Here is a 17901-nt window from a genome sequence, read left to right as displayed (position 1 = left end):
TGAATTCAGCACTATATTAAAAGGATTCTAATCTATGACCAAGTAGGATTTATTCCTGGAATGCAAGTATGGTTCAGCATATCAAAACTGATCAATGTAATATACCACATTAACAGAATAAAGGGAAAAAAAACCACAATCATCTCAAGTGATGTTGAAAAAGTGTATGACAAAATTCAACATCCTTTGGTGATTAAAACACAAAAAAACTAGGAACAGAAGGAAACTACCTCAACATAATAAAAGCTATATAGAAAAAACCCACAGCAAACATTACACTCAATGGTGAAAGACTGAAAGCTTTTCCTCTAAGATCAGGAACTAGGCAAGGATTCCCATTTTCACTTCTATTTAACAAAATACTGGAAGCTATAGCCAGAGCAATTAGGCAAGGAAAAGAAATACAAGACATCTAAATGGAAAGGAAGACATGAAATGTTCTCTGTTCAGGTGATATAATCTTGTATGTAGAAAATCCTAAAAATTGCACAAAAAGCCTGTTAGAGCTACTGAATAAATTCAATAAAATACTAGGATACAAAGTCAACACACAAAAGTTTATTGCATTTCTTTGCACTAACAATGAACAATCTGAAAAGGAAATTATGAAAACAATCCTATTTACAACAGTACCAAAAAGAATAAAATACTTAGGAATTAACCAAGGAGGTAAAAGACTTGTATAACAAAAAACTACAAAATACTGCTGAAAGAAAATGAAGACATAAATAAATGGAAACACATCCCATGTTCTTAATATTGTTAAGATGTTAATACTATTCAAAGTGATCTACAGGTTCAATGCAATCCCTACCAAAATCACATTTTTTTTTTTAAGAAAGAGAAAAACCCACCCTAAAATTCATATAGAATCTCAAGGGACCACAAACAGCTTAAACAACCTTAGAAGGAAGAACAAAGCTGGGGGACTCATACGTCTGGATTTCAAAACAGTGTGGTACTTACTGGATAACAAAAGACATATATAAACCAATGGAATGGAATCCAGAGCCCAGAAATAAATCCTGGCATACATGGTCAAATGATTTTTAACAAGGTGCCAAGACCATTCAATGTGCAAGTCTTTCCAACAAATAGTGCTGGGAAAACAGGATTATGCACATGCCAAAGAATGAAGCTGAAGCCTTACCTAATAACATATAGAAAAACTAACTAAAAAATGATCAAAGACCTAAACATAAGACCCAAAACTATAAAACTCCTCGAAGAAAACATGTGGCAAAAGCTTCATGGCATTGAATTTGGCAATGAGTTCTTGGATATGACACCAAAGGCATAGCCAATAAAAGAAAAGTTAAACAAACTGGACTTGAAAAATTAAAAATTTTGTGCATGAAAAGAGAAAATAGCCAATCAATAGAATGGGAAAAAATACTCACAAATCATATATTTGATAAGGGGTTCATATCTAGAATATATAGAGAATTTTTAAAACTCAACAACAAAAAACAACCAATTCAAAAACGGACCGAAGACTTGAAAAGATATTTTTCCTAAGATATACAAATAGCCAATAAGCCATAAAAAGATGCTCACATCATTAATCATTAAGGAAATGCAAACCAAAACTACAATGAAATACTACCTCATATCCATTGGGATGGCTACTATCAAAAATAAAAAAATAACAAGTGTTGGTGACAATGTGGAGAAACTAGAACCCTTGTACACCAAAATGGCACAGCCACTGTGGAAAACAGTATGGTGCTTCCTCAAAAAATTAAAAGTAGAATTACTATATGATCCAGCAATTCCACTTCTGGATATATACTCAAAAAAATTGAAAGCAGGGTCTGTAACGGATATTTATAAACCTATATTCAAATAAATATAAAAAATGTTCACAGCAGCATTATTCACTATAGCTAATATGTGGAAGCAAACAGGGCCCCTGGGTGGCTTAGTCAGTTAAGCATCTGCCTTCAGCTCAGGTCACGATCTCCAGGTCCTGGGATTGGCCCCTGCATTGGGCTCCCCACTCACAGGGGAGTCTGCTTTTCCCTCTCCCTCTGCCCTTCCCCCCCTGCTCGTGCACTCTCTCCCTCTCTAATAAATAAATAAAATCTTTAAAAAAATGTGGAAGCAAAGTGTCTGTCAACAGATGAATGGATAAAACAAAATGTGGTATACACACATAATGGAATATTATTCAGCCTTAAAAAGGAAGGAAATTCTGACACACGCTATGGCATGGATGAACCTTGAGGAAACTATGCTAAGTGAAACAGGCCAGTCACAAAAAGACAAATACTGTATGCTTTATTTAACATGAGATTTTAGAGTAATCAAAATCATAGAGAATGAAAGTAGAACAGTAGCTGCCAGGGGTTGGGAAGGCGAATGGGGTGTTACTGTTTAATGGGTACAAAGTTTTAGTTTTATAAGACATAAAGAGGTATGGAAATGGATGGTGGTGATGGTTGCACAATATTATAAATGTATTTGACACCACTGAAATGTATACTTAAAAATGGTTAAGTTGAAAAAAAATGGTTAAGATGGTAGATTTTATATGTGTTTTACACAATTTTAAATTTTTTAAAAAATCATGGAGAACTCCCCACCCTACCCTATGTAAGAGAAGGGCAAAAATCTCAGTTTGATAACACAATAGCAATTTGATAATGTCAATAAAAATGACCAGTCATACAACACCTGTAAATTTCACTTGAGAATTTAACTTACAAAAATACTTGCATATGAGCAAAACAATGTTTATAAAAGGTTATTCTTCACAGTATTATTCATAGTAGCCCTAAACTAGAAACAACCCAAATTCTGACTAGTAGGGACAAGATGAATAAATTATGCTATCGCCACAAAACAGGAAATCAATCAGCTATAAAAGCAAAAGGAAGGGATGCTATCTTTGTAAAGATATAGAAATAATCACTGTATTTGTTTAACTGAAGTACAGTTGACACACATTACATTAGTTTCAGGGGTACAAGACTGTGATTCAACAAGTCTGTATGTTATGCTGTGCTCATCACAAGTGTAGCTGCCATCTGTCATACATTATTACAGTACCATTGACTGCATTCCCTATCCTGCACCTTTCATCTCCCATGACTTATTCACTCCATAACAGGAAGCCTGTACTTCCCACTCCCCTTCACCTATTCTGCCCATTCCCCCAGGCAACCATCAGCTTGTTCTCTGTATTTATGAGTCTGTTTCTGCTTTTTTAATCACTGTATTTTAAGTAATTTTATGTAATGTAAAGGGAAAAAAGGTGCTGGATAATGTATATATTTTGATACTTTTTGTGAAGAGACAGGGATAAAATACATTTATATCTGCTAGTGATATACATCAATTCTGGAAGGATACACTAGAAACTGATAACAGTAATTCCTTATGTGTGTGGGGAGGGGATATGAACTGGACATTTGGAAAACAGTTCTTGGACATCTTTTACTATGTATATAAATATGAACCATGTGAATGGATTAAAAAGCATCCTAATCTTGCAAGCTAATTATATAATTAACACATGCTTTATTAATAAAACAACAACTACAAAATTCTTATATCTTACCTGCAAACCAGCCACATAAGAATCTTCGCAGTTTACATAATGTCCTAACATGGCATGTTGTGCCCGTAATTCATTATCCCTTATCCTCTCATGTAGGTGGGTAATCTGTTGCTTCTGCCTGCAAAACATAAATTGAGGTGACAATTTAAAGAATATGCTTTTCTAAGGGACTGTTAAAAGCAGAATTTTAAGTATCCTAAAAATTTGATGTAAGAGTTAAAAGTATTATCAACCTTAACATTCATAACAGGGAATTTTTAAAAACCACAGTACAATGAGTTATGTGGACCACAGAAAAAGTTTATAATGTAGAATACTTCTGACATTTTATAAAATATAATCTTTAGTAGACTACTCTTCTTAGATAGTAACAAAGTCATGTTTTGCTTGCTTTCTTCTTGTTACCTAATATAATAAATGTTATGTCCTCAGTTTGGAATGCCTTTACCTTAAAATCCATTTTCATTCATACAAATTCTGTTTAATACTTAAACACTGTCATTTCTGAGAATCTCACTATCAGGGATGAAAGGTATTTTCATAAATATCATCTAGCCCAAATGCTATTATTCTATGCCTGCATCTTCTCAACAACATCCTAGAGGTTACACAGTCTACACATAACCATCACCAATGATGGAGAACTCACTTGGTAACAGATTTAGATCTTTGGATAGCTCAGACATTTCACTTTAACATAACTTCATGTTGGAAACAGACACCATGAAGTTCTAATCTTTCCTCAGCAGCTCATTGCTTACTTTAATCAAGTTATTGAACTTCTGTGTTTATGTATCCTTTATACAGCTGACACCTGAATAATGTGGGGAATGTACAGGTACTGACCCCTGACCTGCCACACAGTTGAAAATCTGCATATAATATTTGACTCCCCAAATTTAACTACTAATAACCTACTGCTGACTGGAAGCCTTACTAATTATGTAAACAGTTGACTAACATTTTTGTACGCTTTATGTATTATATACTGTATTCTTACAATAAAGCTAGAGAAAATGTTAAGAAAATCATAAGGAACAGAAAATAAATTTATAGTTCTGCATTTTTTGGAAAAAATCCACATATAAGTTGGACCCATGTAGTTCAAACCTGTGTTGTTCAGGGTCAACTGTATTTGAAAACTTATGTACCAGGCATCAGGTTAAGAGCTTTATATGTAATCTTTATATGTAATATGTAATTTATATAAGAGCTTTATTGCTAATCTTCCAAACTTGTAATACAAGTCTCATAATAAGGTTATGAGGAAGAAAGAGCTTTTAAGAAAAAGTATGTGGGTAAACAAATAGCTCGGTATTTTCCAAAATTACTTACAAAGTAACTTTTGGAGCAAGTTAGGTTATATGTTTTAGACTGTATCAGAGAGCTTACTCTATTCAGAGCCATTTAATTTTTTAGATACACCATCCTTTAAGAAAATTCACATAGAAAACATCAAATAGTTAATAAATAGTTAATAGTTAATACTTAATAATAGTTAATAAATTGTCAATTGAAAGTGAACCAGAACTGGTACAGATGATAGAATCAACAAAGACTCTAAATTGGTTATTACAACTGTTTTCATATGTTCAAAAAACTAGATCGATTATGTTAAGTAAAGACATGGAAAACATAAATATTATCCTGAATGGGATTAAAAGCAGATTAGAATTCGCAGATTAGTGAATTCAAAGACATACCAATAAAAACTATCCAGAAAGAAATAGAGAAAAAAGACAAATGAAAAAAACTCAAGCCCATCAGTGAGCTGTGGGATTTCTCTGAGACTGAACATACATGTAATTAGAATCCCTAAAGTGGGGAGGGAGGGACAAATATTTTGTAGAAAACTGGCCAATATGCTTCCAAACTTGATGAGAACTATATACCCACAGATCTAAGAAGACCAGAGTACCCCAAGGACAAGTAACATGAAGAAAACTAAACCAAGGAACATCTTAATCAAATGGCTTAACATCGGTGATAAAGAGAAAATCCTAAAAGTAGTCAGAGAACAAAAGATAAACTCATTCAGAGAGAAAAAGGTAAACAAAATAGCAGATGTCTCATCTGAAATAATGCAAACAAGAAGACAGTACTTTAAAGTATTACATTAAAGTACTAAAATTTAAAAGCTATCAATCTAGCGAATTTTTTTTTACTCAAGGTAAATTTAAAGCAAAATAACTATCAACCTAGATCCTTCACCTAATGAAAATATCAAAGACAGAGGTGAAACAGGCTTTTTTGAAAACTTGAAAGCTGAAAGAATCTATCACAGCACACTTCAGCTACAAAGAATGATAAAGGAACACCTCCAGGCAAAAGGAAAATACCAAATGAAAACCTGGATCTACACAAAAGAAAGAAGAGCACCAAAAATGATAACTACATGGACAAATATGTTACTGTTATTATTTAAATCTCTTTAAAAGATAAATAGACTGTGTAAAGCAAACACACCAAAAAAAGCCACAATGTACTGTGGGGTTTATATAGTCTTTGTAGAAGTAAAATGTATGACAAAATAGCTCACAGATTGGGAGAGGAAAACTGGAAGTATATTTTCATAAGATTCACTCTTTTTTTTTTTCTGGAATGTATTCTTGACTTGCTCCACGTTTCCTAAGATTCTTATGTTGTACATGAAGCAGTATAGTAATACGATACTGCTTAAGGGTAGACTACTGCACTTTAAAGATGTATATTATAAACTCTACAGCAACCACTAGAATAACTCAAAAAAGAGTTATAGCAAATTAAGCCAACAAAGGACATAAAGGGAATTATTCAAAAAAACACTCAACTAATTCAAGAGAAAAAAAGGGGGAACAAAACAGATGGCACAATCAGAAAACAAACAGCAAGATGGGAGATTTAAACTCGAACATACCAATAATCACAAAATGTAACTGGTCTAAATAACTCCAGTTAAAAAGCAGACACTGTTAGAATGGATAAAAAGAAATATTCAACTATATGCTACCTACAAAAACAAAACAAAACAAACAAAAACCACTTTAAATATAATGACACAGTCCTGCAAACCTTACTCCTAAAACCAGTTAGATCTAGAAGACTTATAATTGTTGATTATTTTTTTTAAGTGAAGTGTAAATGACATATTAGTTTCAGGTGTGTAACAATGATTGTATATAACATACTGATGTGTGTATGTTGTGAAATGATCTCCTCAATAAGCCTAGTTAATATCATCTTATTATATTTCTTGAACATTATTGGTTTATGCGAGTTTTCCATTCCTTTTTGAGTCAATTTTGCTATTCCTTTAAAATTACTCATTTTCTTTTATGTGTTCAGATTTATTGATATAAGTTTCTAACAATGATTTAAAACCTCTCTCTATAATTATGTTGCTTTTTATTCCTAAAATTTTGAGTCTATCTCTTTTTCCGATTAGTAGAACTAGAGGTTTATCCATTTGATTAATTTCTGCCCTTAGTTTTATTATTTCCTTTGTTTTCTTTTATGTTTACTATTCTTTTAATGGCCTTCTTAGGTTAAACATTTAAATCACTGTCTTTCCTCCTTTCCTTCCTTCCTCTTCCCTACTTTTCTTAATAAAAGAAGAAAAAGACATGAGAAATTGTGATAGAGTCGAACATATTATATTTGCAGTCCTAGTAGAAAGAGAAATACAATATTGGAAGAGACAAAGACCAAGGATTTTCCAAAACTGATGAAAAACATCAAACTGGAATCAAGAAGTACTTCAATCCCCAAGAATACCGAATATGATGAAAACCACACATAGGCCCATTACAGTAAAACTGCTGAGAACAAATGGAAAAAATAACTAAATCCAAAAAATAACAGAGTGCATTCAATCTAGCAGCAATAAGACTTGTGGATGACTTCTTAAGAGAAACCAGAGACAATGGAATAATATCTTCAGAGTGCTGAAAGAAAATAACTGCCAATCAGGAAGTATATATCAGCGAAAAATATCTTTTACAAACAAAGGTGATACACACAGTAGACAAGAGATGGAAACAACCTAAATGTCCATCTACCAATAAATGGATGAAGAAAAATATCATATATACATACAATGAACTATTACTCAGTTTAAAAAAACAGAAGAAAATTCTGTCATAGGCTACAACATGGATGAACATTTAAGACATTACACTAGGTGCAATAAGCAGTCATAAAGGGACAAATACTGCATGATTCCACTTTTATGAGGATTTGATGGGGTTTAGGACATGCCACCCCCAAATATGGCACCTTGGCATATTGAGTGTTTTAAGGCACAGGAGTTTAAGAAAATGGCAAAAGCAGAAAGGTCACTGTGACCTCCTCCTCACCCTTGCCCTTCTTCCATAAACAGGTCACAAAAATCTCAAGCGGAGAGTGCCTCCCTAAACCAGAGGGTTTAGGGAAAGGTGCATCCCTATCTCTGAAGACTAAAGGACACAAAGAAGAATCCTACCAAGCAAGCCTTGCTAAATTTCCCCCAGTTTACTATACAATTACCTCATACTCCTTAAACTAGCATATTGCCCCCATGACTGTCCATTCTTCAACAAGCCTACTTGGGGTTTTTACTTCCCCATAAAGGCTCCTGAGTCACATAAAAAACTTGTATTAAATAAATCTGTATGATTTTCTATTGTTAATCTGTCTTTGTGAGTTTAATTCCCAGATCCAGCAAAGGAACCCTAAAGGGCCGAGACTGAGGAAAACATTTTCCTATCCTACAATACTAAAAAAAAAAAAAAGAGAGAGAAAAAGTGGTCAAACTTATAGAAGCAGAAAGTAGAATGATGGTTTCCATGGGCTGGAGTAAGGAGGAAATTAGTTGTTATTGAATGGGTACAGAATTTCAGTCATGCAAATTGAAAAAATTCTAGAGATCTAATGTAAAAAAAAATATGCATAAAGCTAAAACTGTACTGCATATTTAAAGATGTGTTAAGAGGATAGGTTTCATGTTATGTGATTGTTTTCATCAAAGTTAAAAAAAAAAAAAAGAAAAGAAAGATGAGGGCTGGAGAAGCTTCTGGGTACCCACCGAGTGCCAGCCATTCCTTTTGCCCAGGAATTGACTGAAACAGATGGTGAGGTCCTGACCAGATTGGGGACTGTCACTACAACACAACAAGAAAGGAATCGAGTAGAATACTTAACAAATATGGCCTTTATTAATCAGAAAATAGGTTTAAAAAATTAAGTCAAAACTGAAAAATCAAGGAGCTGCTACAAAACCTATGTTACTAAAGGAGATACTGGACCTAGCCAGAACTGCAGTGATCCTGTCCCTGATCCAGTGAACAAGTAAGAACATGCACAGATTCAGTCTCTAGATGAGAAAATACAAAAAAGCAAAAGCATGTATCTTTTGAGATAGGTTTAGAGCAGGTTCCTTTTGAGAAGGCTCCTTTCCTTTTATAATTAAGTTTGGTTTCTGAAAAGTTCCCATTGTGAGTTTTAATATCATTAATGGCTTTTAAAGCCATTATGGATATTACCACCAAATGAATTATGCTCAATAGCCATGTTAAATAATTTATCAGAAATGGTTATCAAAGAGACATCCCCCATGCATTACCACAATAAAAAGTGAGAGGGGGGCTGAAATAAAGGCACAGGTGGCCAAAGGTCTAGGGTGGGAAGAGAAAGACCAATGAGATTTTATTCTTTTAATTTTCCATGTATTTCCTTTTTCCCCAAACTGTTTCAAAAGCGGGCACATAAAAGGAAAAACTTACAACCATGTCCCCTATTCCACATTTTCGAACTACTTCCAGTACTATAAACAAGGGATAAAACACAGTTTTGAAGAACCTATCTCCTCACCCTTAGCTTCCCAAATCAACTTTCACCCATTTTGGGACAATACAAAATATGGCCCTGGGCTTTAATTTTGAAATGTAGTTCTAAATATACTTTGTCAGTATTTTTTAATTTGATGGAAAGAGGATGATTGTATTAAAGAAAAGGCAGGTGGGCCTGCCAACCAAAGCTAAGTATATTAACTTGAAAATACTCCCAAGGTATATTAAAAATGATTCTTATGCACTTATCTACAAATCTTAAGATTCTGTAAATAATGAAGAATCGATAATAAAGAATAATAAAGAAACAGCCTTTGTTCTTGGTTCCTGGGAAGGAGACTCTAAATCCTTGGGAGTGTTTGTTATTCCTAAACCCCCTGGAAGACATGCATTTATGCTAACGCAGCGACTCATGGGCCCAGCTTTAGGATGGGGACTATTCACCAAAAAACCAACCACATAACTAGGGGGTTGTGTGACTTTGAGCCAGTCTAACTCCCAGGGAAAGAAGGAGGCTGGAGAATGAGTTCAGTCATGTGGCCAATGATCTGATCAATCATGCCTACACAATGAAACTCCAATAAAAATTCTGGGAACTAGCCAGATTTGCAACCAGTTGGTTAGAAGTGTGGGTGGCCTGGGGATGCCACCTTCAAACTGGCATCTGAAGTTATGCAGTCTTGTTGGGGACTATGTGCCCTTAAATCTGTGGAGTCTGATGCTAACTTAAGGTATTTAGTGTTAAAAATGATTGCAATGCAGTAGATGGGACTGAAACAGAATATACAAGATTCCTGGAACAACACAGGTTTGAACTGCATAGATCCACTTACATGCAGATTTTTCCAATAAATATACTACAATACTATTAAATGTATTTTTCTTCCTTATGATTTTCTTAATAACATTTTCTTTTCTCTAGTTTGCTGTAAGAGTACAATATATAATACATACAACACACAATGTACGCATTGATTGACTATGTTATCAGTAAGGCTTCAGGTCAACAGTAGACTATTAGTACTTAAGTTTTGGGAAATCAGTAGTTATACATGGATTTTCAACTGTGCAGGGGGTCAGGATCCCTAACCCCCACGTTGTTCAATGATCAACTGTGGATTTAGAAATTAATTCTAAAATACTATATGCCTAGGTATAAACAACCAAAAAAAACTTAAGTAGAAATGAACTATTAAAACTGTACTTAAATGCTCAAATCAGCTGATAAAAATAATCAAATCTCACTTCAACACCTGTGACGGAAAATACCTACTCTTGCATTATGGGGTCCCTCTCAAAGTAAAAGGCATGTACTATAAATTGTGATGAACAAAATCTCACATGTTAATTGATCAAATCTCTAAGGCTGGAGTTTCAATAATTTTTAGTAACTATGGTATGCACATCTTGGCTTTGCTTTGAGAAATCTGATCATAAATCTTAGCTTAAAAAGCAATTAGAAGGACATTATGAACTCAATAAAAAAAAAGTATCCACACTATACCAAAGAACGCAATACTAATTTTAAAAGCTTACTAGTACAATTACAATATGATTTTATTTTCAAGTGCAATTAAATAAGAAACATACATACTGCAAATTGCAATAACAAAATGAGAATTCCTCTCTATGCTGCCAGTGTCATTTACTAATAGCGTTAACTTACTATGTCATCGCAGAAGATACAAGGGTTTCCTCTCTGGATCAGTCTCAAGTGCACTGACTTACCCCTAAATTTTATCTGATCAATCCAGTAGCAAAAGCTAAGCAATTACAAAAGGCAAACTATTAAAAGAACTACTAGTACCAGTAACAGCACAGGTTAACCAGCAACCTTAACCTTTTTTCCATTAAAAATGAAGCTATTTCTGGAGTCAACGGTGGTGAGTACCTATTATGAGTAATGAAATGTATAAAAACAGTCTTTTCTGTGAGGGGGCTCACAGTCTACCGAGGAAAGACAAGCACAGAAACATAACTATTATTTTACAAATCATGTATCTGTGGCTACTGTTTGCTAATGGTGCCGCCTATGCACTGGGCCCTATTAGGGCTTTTATATACATTCATTAATTTAATCCTCACTCTCTAAAACTTAGGTATAAGAAGGGCACTGCATAGATGAATGAGACTGGATAAAGAACTGCAAAATTGAGACACTTGAGTTATTCTGGATTATTTCCTTAGTATCCTTCTGCAGTATAAAAAATTAGGAAATATATATTTTTAATAGATTATGTTGGTACTTATATGCATTTCTAACTAGCACAGACTGATTGTTTGTGTCCCACCACCAAATTTATATATTAAGTCCTAATGCCCAATGTGATGATATACAGCGGCTGGGGGCCTGTGGGAGGTGATTAGGTCAGGAGAGTAGAGCCCTCATGAATAGGATTAGTGCCTTTATCAAAGAGGCCCCAAGGAATTCCCTTGCCCCTTTTTACCATGTGAGGTTACAGCAAGAAAACAGCCATCTATGAAATAGGAAAAAGGCCCTCACCAGACAATAAGACTCGTGCCTTGATCTTGGAATTCTGTCTCCAGAACTGGGAGAAATAAATTTCTGTTGTTTATAAGCCACGCAGCCTATGGTATTTTCTTATAGCAACCCAAATTAACTAAGACACCTATTAACTTATACCAAATGGAATGGTAATTATAATGGTGTTCAAAAAATAATAAAAGCCAATTAATTCTAATTGTTTGAAAGAGAGTACATCCATATTAATAAAATCTTGAATTTTAGTCTGTTTAAAAAAGTATTAATTTCAAGTATGTACAGTGAATCAAATTCTAAGTGTACAAAATATATATCCATTGGGGTCTATATCCATACATAAAATTCACTTGTACTAGAAATATCTAATATTTTTAAATAGCTTTTTCATAAAATCAATCAAAAGTATCTTCTAGAATCTTCATTCATTTATTAAGTATACAAGTGACGCCAGAGAGGCAGATCCTCAAGAGGGAGGGCCTTAGGCCCATTGCCAACAGGATTCTTGATTTTGTGTGAGAAAAGAATTCAAGGGCAAGCCATTTAGGGAAAGGGGAAAAGATTTATTAAGTACAGAAATAAGAAAGCTTCTACTTCACGAAATAGTGGTCTCTCTTCCCAGGTGAGCAAGAAGACCTCCCCACCCTTTGCCTCTAATGAAGCGTTTTTTCTTTTTCTTTTTTTAAGATTTTATTTATTTATTTGACAGAGAGAGACAGTACAAGGAGGGGGAGTGGCAGAGGGACAGGGAGAACAAGGTTCCTCACTGAGCAGGGAGTCCAATGCAGGTCTCAATCCCAGGATGCTGGAATCATGAACTGAGCCAAAGGCAGACACTTAACTAACTAAGCCACCCAGGTGCCCCGCCCCTAACAAAGGATTTTATATATATATATATATATATATATATATATATATATATATATTTTTTTTTTTTAATTAGCTAACCACACAGGAAGGAGCTTACTCTTTAACTTTGGGCTTATCATTCATATTGGGCAATTAGTTTGTCCACTGTCTTAGAGTTTTGGAATTACCCACATGGAGCAATTTTAAGAATGTCCAGCATATGTGGCTTTTACTGCTGGACAGAGTGGGGTCTTGTGGTTTCCCATGAGTCAGATCTTGTGACTCTTTTCTTGGCTTGCTGATTTTTAGGTTAAGGGTCAGCCTAAAATCAAAATGGCTTTACTCTGGTCAACTTATCTCTCAAGTTCTTCTTTCCTCCTGCCTCACAAATATCAAGCGTTAAGCATATACCATGTGCCAGGCTCTGTTCAAGATACTGGGAACATAGGAGAGAACAAAAAGTTCAGATGTCTGTGCTCTAGTTTATACTCCAGTAGTTCCTGCTTAATACTGGTAAATATTTAAGCAAAATCTTTTGAAATTTTGACTATTAAATACATTTAAATGTTTGAATTAGGATTTAATTTTAAGGCTAAAATGTCTACTACTTTATCCCATATAAACACATGAAAATAAGCAGTAACTGGCATTAAGAAAAAAATGCCTCCTCAAATGAGTTCCCCATTACCATGATAGACAAGTTTAACTATCCCTAAAGTATGCATAAATTATGTAAAACCAATATATATCAAGGATAATAATAATTAAGTAATATTAACATTTATTGCTCAAAATAATCAGGAGACTGTCTATTAAGTATAAAAAAATTATTTCAGAGCTTTGGTACTCAAAAATACAAAATTCTTTGGTCTGTCCTCCAAAATTTCTAAAATGTTTATCTGTAGGTCATTTAATTTTAAACATTCATGATTTTCATAGTTTTTGTCTTCATCTAACTGACATACATTAGTTAAAGTATTAGCATTTTAAAGTACCTTTCCAATTTGATAGTTTCCAAGTGTAAGACAAAGATACAGCTTGTAGTTTTGATAATTCGTTAGCATTGCAGCTAACTTTCTACATGTAGAAAGACAGAAAGGAGATTCCAAATGAGTTACTCTAATGTAAACAGGAAGGTGGTAGAAAACAGAAAGATGGACCAACAGACCAACCCTCGGTCCTCATAGAGGATCTTAGGGGGTGGGATGAGGGAGGGACAGACATGAGACATCAATGTATTTGTAAGATTCTATTTCTTAAACTCTAAGTAGTGGATACAAAGGTATTTGTTTTCACAATCTACGTTTCTGTATGCCTGAAATATTTAGTAATTTAAAAAAACAGACTCACCGATCAATTACAATTTCTTTCTGTCTTAGCAGTCCTTCTTTTATTTTCAGCACTGATTCCCACTTACTGAAATCCTGATAGCTGGAAGGTGAATAACTTTGACGAGACGATCCGGTCAAAACCTGCACAAATATATTTATATTATTAGTATACTGAAAGTGTCTAAAGGGAATTTCAATGATATTTAATATTTTCCTAATGATTTTCATTAAAAAAGGGAGAACTCTCCCTTTAATTTTTTTTTTTAAAGACTGTCTGAAATCACACTTGTGAATACAAAGTAACTTGAAGAATTTCAAAGACGTTCTGAAGTAAAAGTACAAGTCTAATGAACTGGTGACAATAGAATATTTAATCTGGCTTATTATAACACTATAAATAAGATCTTATTATCTTGTGGAAACTTTCTGGAAATGAGAGATTAATCACTCACTGCCTAAGAACTACAATAAGAAAATGTTCCATGGTTAGACTAGACAAACATAGGAAAGGTTTCCATAAGGAAATAAAAATAGTACCTGTAGTATGCAGATTTCAAATTGTCATCCATCACATCACATTTATTTACATTAAACTTGCATAAGCAAAAATATTTTCACAAAATAGTAAACATATTTATAGAAAATATGACTTAAACAGGTATAATCTGGGTGGGTGATTACTGGTCTCCAGTGTAAATTACATACATAACTTAGAAAAAAATCTGCTTAGAATTTAAGAGAAATTTCAAATATTTAAAACAAATCAACACTGATAAAAAACAATATGGCAGATATCCTCAAATTCCTATGACTGAAACAAAAAAAAGAAAGCCTGAATTGACTAACAGTCATAGATTGAAAAGATATGTTGAAGTCCTAAGTCCCAAGTACCTCAAGATGTAACCTTCTTTGGGAACAGGGCCTTTACAGATAGAGTCAAGTTAAGAGGAAGTCATTGGGGTGGGCCCTAATCCAGTATGACTGGTGTCCTATGTAAAGGGGAAATCTGACCACAAATACACGCAGAAGACGACTGTAAAGAGATACAGAAAGAACACCATCTGAAATGAAAGCAGAGATAGTAGTGATGCGTCTACACACCAAGCAACACAAAAGATTGTCCAGGAAACCACTAGAAATGCAGCCTGGAACAGATTCTTCTTCACAAGCCTCAGAAGAAAACAACTCGGCCAATACCTTGATTTTGGACATCTAACTTCCAGAACTGTGAGACAATAAATTTCTGTTGTGTAAGCTACCCAAGTTTGTATCCTTTGTTATGGCAGCTGCAGGAAACTAATACAACTGTTAAGTCAAGTAGGAACATAAATTCCTTGGCAAGCTAAACAACCCTACAGAAACACTCCAAAGCAACTTTAGGAAAATTCAAATGGCAGTGATATTTTTATCCTTTGTCTTCCAAAGATGTTACTAGCAAGACCTACTTCTGAATAAACCACTAATTTTGTGACATCAACTAGTCCTGGATTAACCCCTTAAATTATGATTTTCAAGTAATACTAGGATAGGATGTTTCAGGCAGAAGTCAGACAAAACAAGATGAACAGACTAGGAAGGATAGAAACCAGGAGATAGCAGGGTACATAACTTGTCATATGCGCAGATATTTGGAGTGTAAGTGACATAGGGTTATAGGGGCAGCTTAGTCAGAGATCCTGTATCTGAATTTCACTTTTTCCTTTGCCTAACATACAACCCAGACTAATAATAAGCCATATGCCCTAGTAGAGATACGTTAGTTGCTACAGTAATGAAGTGTTTTTACTGTGGTTGGTAATTAGCTGTTGCCCAAACCCCCTGAGGGTCCTCTCCACTCTTCAACAAATAAAGAGTTCTTGGCATTAAGAAAGGGCTTTCAAGATGCTTCATCCATAAATGGCATCCTTTCTGATTGCTTGGTTCCCTACACTGCATTAGTCAACCCTCCAAAATTTTCCCATCTCAATACTACCTACCAGCTTATATTTAGTTGGCAGAACTAGGATTCAAACCTGGGCACTCCAACAAAAGAGCATATGCTCTTAAGTACCACATTGCGTCCACTATGGCCTAAATAAGGTATTCACAAAATTTCATATCATCACAAGAGCTGAAAACATTTTTTTAAGATCTTATTTATTTATTTGAGAGAGAAAAAGTGAGAGACAGAGTATGAGTGAAGGGGGAGGGGCAGAGAGACAGAGGGAGAAGCAGACTCCCTGCTGAGCAGGGAGCCCGATACGGGGCTTGACCCCAGGTCCCCGGGATCATGACTGGAGCCAAAGGTAGATGCTTAACCGACTGAGCCACCCAGGCGCCCCTGAAAACATTTTTGAGTGTAACTGCTCTTAGGAGCTGAGAAAGGATTCAGCACCATAAATATTGCTGATATTATGAGAAAGTCTCTACTTACAGCAAATTCATGTTACTTAATGACTATCAATTTAGTGGGCAAGTCACTTGAAATTTATTTCGTCAAGTTATGGCTCAAACAGGAATTCATTAAAACTAGTAAAAGCTAATAAGCAAAATAAAAGACCATATCAACAATTCCAAAACTCAATGTAAGATTTGGAAATTATCAGAATGATTTGGTAAACCATTTGTGCTAGAATTTATAATACCAAATATTTCATTTATTTGGTGACTAAAAGTGAATATACACTTTATATATATACTGAGTTATATATTGACTAATATCCTGATACCAGTTGACAGATATTTTAAATACTGGTTTTTGTATATGTTATCATGCCTAACAAAATACTTCTCAGATATTTTAAGGATCTATAGTCTCCTCTTCCCAATATCTAAAAAAGTTTCCTCCATTTCTAATTATCACACATCAGGAATGACTGACACCATAGTATCTGAAGCTGTGTTTTACCTCCTATATCTTGTGCCTATTTCAATAAGACAAGTGCCCACAGCTCAAAAAAGTCAACAACAACAATAACAAAATGTGCCCAGGCAATAGATGATGATCCTGTGAAGAAACATTAACTTTTCTACTCTTCATAAGTCATCAGCTACAGAATTTCCCCATGGCTGACAACTTCCTAAGGAGAAGCCTTTTCTTGTTTTGAAACACTTGTTGGTATCAAGAAAGAGAGTGAGGGAAAAGAAAGAAAAGGAGGTTTGCAAGAGAAAAGCAAATAATGATACCACTTGGGTGTATAGCACTGGAAACATTTGCAGAATACACCGCTAAAGTACTTGCCAGATACTTCTATGAATATACATAAAACAAAATATGAAAATTTATTCATCTGATTTGTAGCTCCCTTGATCTACACCCTTTGGAAAACAAATCAAAATTGAGCTATGAAACTGAGCAAACGGGAATAAAGAAAATGAGGAAAAGCAAGCTTTCCCCTGTAATTAAGATGCAATAATATTTTTTAAAAAGTACTGAGAGTTAATAAATATTACAAGTTCCCATCACAAGGAAAATTTTTTTTGTAATTTTGTATGGTGATGGATGGTAACTAGACATAGTGGTGATCATTTCACAGCGTATACAAATACCAAATCATTATGTTATACACCTGAAACTAATATAATGTTAAATGTCAATTATACCTCAATTTAAAAAAAAATGTAACATACAAAGATTTACCAAAACAGCAGCATGATAGTCTTCCTTACTAAACTTCAACCCTCATTCATAAAAAGAGTATAAAAAGGAGAACAAAATTTGACACACAACCAAATGCTGCAAGTGAATTTAAAAGTAATTTTTAAATTGTTTATTATAACTGCCTACCACTAAAAATGACAATTATGGAGACATTTTTTCATCTAAGGCTTTTATAATAAGGCCATATTATTATGTAATAAAGCTATATTAAACAA

At 34.2% G+C, this 17901-nt stretch overlaps 1 protein-coding gene across 1 annotated transcript in view; it reads right to left on the bottom strand.

The window, feature by feature from the left end:
• Nucleotides 1-17901, bottom strand: part of CEP85L (centrosomal protein 85L) — a 164599-nt gene that overhangs the window by 55583 nt on the left and 91115 nt on the right. The window contains exons 4-5 of the mRNA XM_028117027.1: nucleotides 14066-14187; nucleotides 3563-3680 (exon numbers count right to left, since the gene is read on the bottom strand). Coding sequence (XP_027972828.1) covers nucleotides 3563-3680; nucleotides 14066-14187 — 240 coding nt within the window. The remainder of the gene's footprint in view (nucleotides 1-3562; nucleotides 3681-14065; nucleotides 14188-17901) is intronic.

The sequence above is a fragment of the Eumetopias jubatus genome, unplaced genomic scaffold, assembly GCF_037043125.1.
Source record: "Eumetopias jubatus isolate StellerSeaLion01/CBP00866 unplaced genomic scaffold, mEumJub1_p1.0 scaffold_6, whole genome shotgun sequence".
NCBI classification, from domain to species: Eukaryota; Metazoa; Chordata; class Mammalia; order Carnivora; family Otariidae; genus Eumetopias; species Eumetopias jubatus.
Note: the sequence above shows the minus strand (reverse complement) of the source record. Positions and strands in the feature narration are given on the sequence as shown.